This window comes from Zeugodacus cucurbitae, chromosome 3, assembly GCF_028554725.1.
Source record: "Zeugodacus cucurbitae isolate PBARC_wt_2022May chromosome 3, idZeuCucr1.2, whole genome shotgun sequence".
In the NCBI taxonomy this organism is placed as follows: domain Eukaryota; kingdom Metazoa; phylum Arthropoda; class Insecta; order Diptera; family Tephritidae; genus Zeugodacus; species Zeugodacus cucurbitae.
The window spans coordinates 26,647,421-26,651,486 of NC_071668.1; the positions used below are offsets into that span (position 1 = coordinate 26,647,421).

The 4,066-nt window shown below is 37.1% G+C and overlaps 1 protein-coding gene across 1 annotated transcript; it reads left to right on the top strand.

The window, feature by feature from the left end:
• The first annotated feature begins 469 nt into the window (after window positions 1–469).
• Window positions 470–3,544, top strand: LOC105219469 (uncharacterized). Its single transcript, XM_011195618.3, has 3 exons — window positions 470–766; window positions 1,355–1,457; window positions 1,517–3,544. Exons 1-3 carry the CDS (start codon window positions 612–614, stop codon window positions 3,095–3,097), a joined length of 1,839 nt encoding a protein of 612 aa, XP_011193920.2. The 5' UTR covers window positions 470–611; the 3' UTR covers window positions 3,098–3,544.
• Window positions 3,545–4,066: the final 522 nt, after the last annotated feature.

The following is a 4,066-nucleotide window of genomic DNA, read 5'->3' on the forward strand; positions in this document are numbered from 1 at the left end:
TACCAAGTACTTGACCATGATTTTGGAGTAAATGAAGTGTGGACTGTTCTTTATTATTTGACGCTCGATCTAGAGAATATTTATTTTCGAACCCTATAGAAAATTTCGTTTGATAAAAAGTACTGCAATACATATTGAGAAAAAAGAGTATATTCTTATTGTTAGGAATTAGCCTTAGAAACATGCATTGTAGACAAATATCTACGGAGAAAAACCAAACTACAGTATAGCGTAACATATTTTAATTTCGGAAATGAATTAACTATATTGATAAACTATAAAAATAATTTACGTCTCAAAACGAGTCTAATACATAGGTGGATTCAGCGGCTAGCGATCCATTACATTTTATCTGTTTCTGTATTCTGTTAAAATAAGCAAGAGCTTACTGTAGTGTCTTATCAAAATGCTCACACTAACACATCTTCCTTTATTTTCGAAAAGTATACCGGTGATTCAGGCCTTACCCGTTTAAATTCCATCAGTACGATTCGAATAACCAAACTGAACGAAGCTAAAAAATATTTAAAATACACAAAAGACTTTCAAACAATGGGGTATTCATAAATATATTTAAGAAAATAAAAAATAAGAAACAGACTGAAGAAAACATGTGGCTTGCCGCGTATAAAAGAACTATAATATGCTGGTCAACACTTTTCATTGTTGCACTGCTGATGCAACGGGTTACAGGTGGACCACCAAAAACGTGTCCAATATACTGCAATTGTAATTCAGTGGATAACCTCAATCATGCGGACTGCAGGTGGGAAAAAATAACTGTGAAATATATAATGAAACGCTAATAATATTAATAAAAGTTAATAAGTTAAAACGTCCATTATAATTCTGAGTGGTTTTTTGTTGCTCAATAACAGTTTATTTAACAAATAAATTGTGAAGTTATCTGTGCATATATGTATGTATATATAACTTATTTCACAATCTTATTCACTGCTATGTTTGGGTGTGTTATTGTTATATCGATTTGTCATTGACAAACCCAAAGCGAATGCATTGATTTGGAACGACCTAATTTTGGTAGATATATTATTTATATATTTATGACTCAGAGGAACTATTCGATCTTAAAACGGACACCTCTTTTAATATACTTAATATTGCAAAATTTTTCTTTATTTGAATAGAAAATTTGCAGAAACTAGGCGTCCATATAATAAGTTTTAAAGTTTTAAGGAAAAAAGTTAGTTCTATATAGGAAAGAAAGTATTAGAAGGTGACTAGAAACTATTACTAGCCATGCTCCAAGCATTGGTTCTCCCAGATCTTTCACCTCTTTCAATGCACTTTCACAAGTTCGCTAATATATATTATACTCTTCTTTATTCTTCAGCGGTAAACGTTTGATAAGTCCAAATTCTGCGGTGCCATTTGAGGTTCAATCGTTAGATTTAAGCTATAACGACATCACTATACTAGACAATAATTGCTTTGAGGTAAGTCAGCTATCAAATATAAATAAATATTTAAGCAACCTAAATCATTTTTTATACAGGACTATGTCTACCTATTTAACATAACCATCGCTCACAATGCCATACACACTATCTTTCTGGATGTATTTGCGCCTTTGAAGCGCATACGCGCCATTGATCTCTCCCACAATCGTCTCGAAACCATTGACCCAAGACTTTTCGAATCGAACCGTAGATTGCATACACTCAACTTGGCGGGCAACAAGTTCTTGTCGCTTCCCAACGAGCCCCTGTTACACAGCAAGTCGCTGCGCAAGCTCAATTTAGCTGATGCACAGATAAATGTGCTGCTGCCTGAGCACTACAGCGGTATCCCGCAATTGCAGGAGCTCGATTTGGCGCATAATCTCATCATCACCATTGATCAGTTTGCGGCCCAACCACCAAAGCGCCTGCTGGTGCTTAATTTAGATGAGAATAATTTGAACTGCGATCAAACACTGCAAACGGCAATGCAGCAGTTGAAGGCGAGAAACGTACAAGTCGACTATAGTTACTGTCAAGTAGTTGGTGCAGACTCCAGTGATAACGATCTCAACAAGTTTGAGCGAATCGAACTGATGGAGGGTCATAGGGTTAAAGAAAATGAAGGCAAAGCTGAGTTGGGCATTGTGGAAGATGATGTCGGTGATTCACAAGAGAATTTCGATGAAGCCATTCGGAGTGGAGATCTCTCAGGCTGGCACTTTCCACTTACATCAGTTGAGGATACAGATGGTTACACCGATTTCGATGTGACGGAAAATGAAGAGAGTGGTAATACATCTACTGCTACGTACAACAAGAAAACCACGAATGAAATATGTCTTCGTTGGTGTCAACAATATGGAAATAACACATTTACGAAGCATTCTTCCAATGACGCCATCGATTTCAACACGAAACTCTACACTGACTTCGATCTACTATTTGTCTTCATTTGTGGCATTGCGGTTGGCATTGCGCTAACCATCTTTATTGGCAGCTGTATCATATGCATTTGGCGTTGTTCTTCTTTAAAAGCCAGACATGTGCATGTTGAAAATCCTTATGATGTACCCTACGCTATAGCACCACAATCTCGCCAACCATCAATCCCATCAGCACCACCGTCTTCGTATGCAGCAGTAGATGCGATTAGAAGACCTTCAGCACGTGAAACTGAACCAACGCAAGAACTACTTCCAGTGGTATATCCACAGCCTCCACGGAGACGTCAGCGTCGCACCGCATCTACACAACGCGCTGTGGTACGCCGTGACCAACTTGCTCGTCCCGGCAGTGATAATTTCATTTCACGTCTCTTCGGCCGACCAGCACGTCATCAATATTATCGCACCATCAATGAGAACACAGCGACTTTAATACGTCGCTTGAGCCGCAGCAATCTTTTCAATAATCGCCTGAGCCAACATTTTGGTGAACGGGACCGAGAACACAACACCGTAAGCTCTGCGCCGAACACACCACCAGTTAGTCCAGATGGCGCTATTATATCAAATTTAGATAGCGAGTTGGAGAGTTTGGCCACAGCAACGAGAACTCCTCATCGCCGTCGTCCGGAAACGCCTCCACCTTTGTATAGCGAAATAGTTGCGAAGGATTCTAATCACAGCAGTTGATTTTTCAACAAACGACTGATTCATTTATAGCTTTTAAAATTATTAAACATTTTATAATAGCAAAATGTTTATTATGTTCATTAAAGTATTTTTTAATAACCGTAGTAAACTGTTCAAAATAAAACAGAGAATTCATTTTATAAATAGTACTCGTATGAGTCTATAGTTTTGTGGTTCCGAATATTGACGATGTTTAGAGATTAAACTGTAATCTACGAGTAAATTGGCTGGCTGATAGCAGTTCTAACTGGCTATTGTCCAATCGGGATTCACGCTGTCAAACTAAAAAAAAGCGTACGCTAGTTGCAGAAGCTGATTGAGGGTTATGAGTTATAATCTTCCTAAAATTTCCTATCGATTTTCGTGAGTTTCTTGGATTTAATCAAGTAATTTTACTTGATTTTTTTATGAATTGAAATTGCACTTTTGCAAAAGGAGCAAGTAGTTTTTAATAGAAATAAAAATTAAGAAAAAATCTAATATCTAGTCATCAAGAAAATGAATTGAATAAATCAAATAAATAAATATTAAGTATTTTTTATGGTACATATTACTAACGGAAGTAGAGGAACACCGAATAATAGGCCTATACATTTTAACTACACTACGAAAAATATATAAACATAATTATTGGTCTTGGTAATAATTCGACACTGTGGTCTTCAAGCGATTCATCTATTAATCACCACAAAGGGCTTTATTATTCATCCTTACATATATATGCAAATATACATAATTCCTAGATGGAACATATGACCTCTCAACCTTACGTAACATGTATATGTAAATGATTGAACAGGACGATGCAACATACCATAGAGCTGAGATGTTATAACTCTATCGACGAATTCTTGGTGCTCTAAGGTGCTTTTGTGTGGTGGATACCAGGGTGAAAGTAGAGAGTGTTGCCAGGAACAAGGCCACAAAAGCACCGAAGGCAAATTGTAGACGGGATTGCCATCCGGAAAC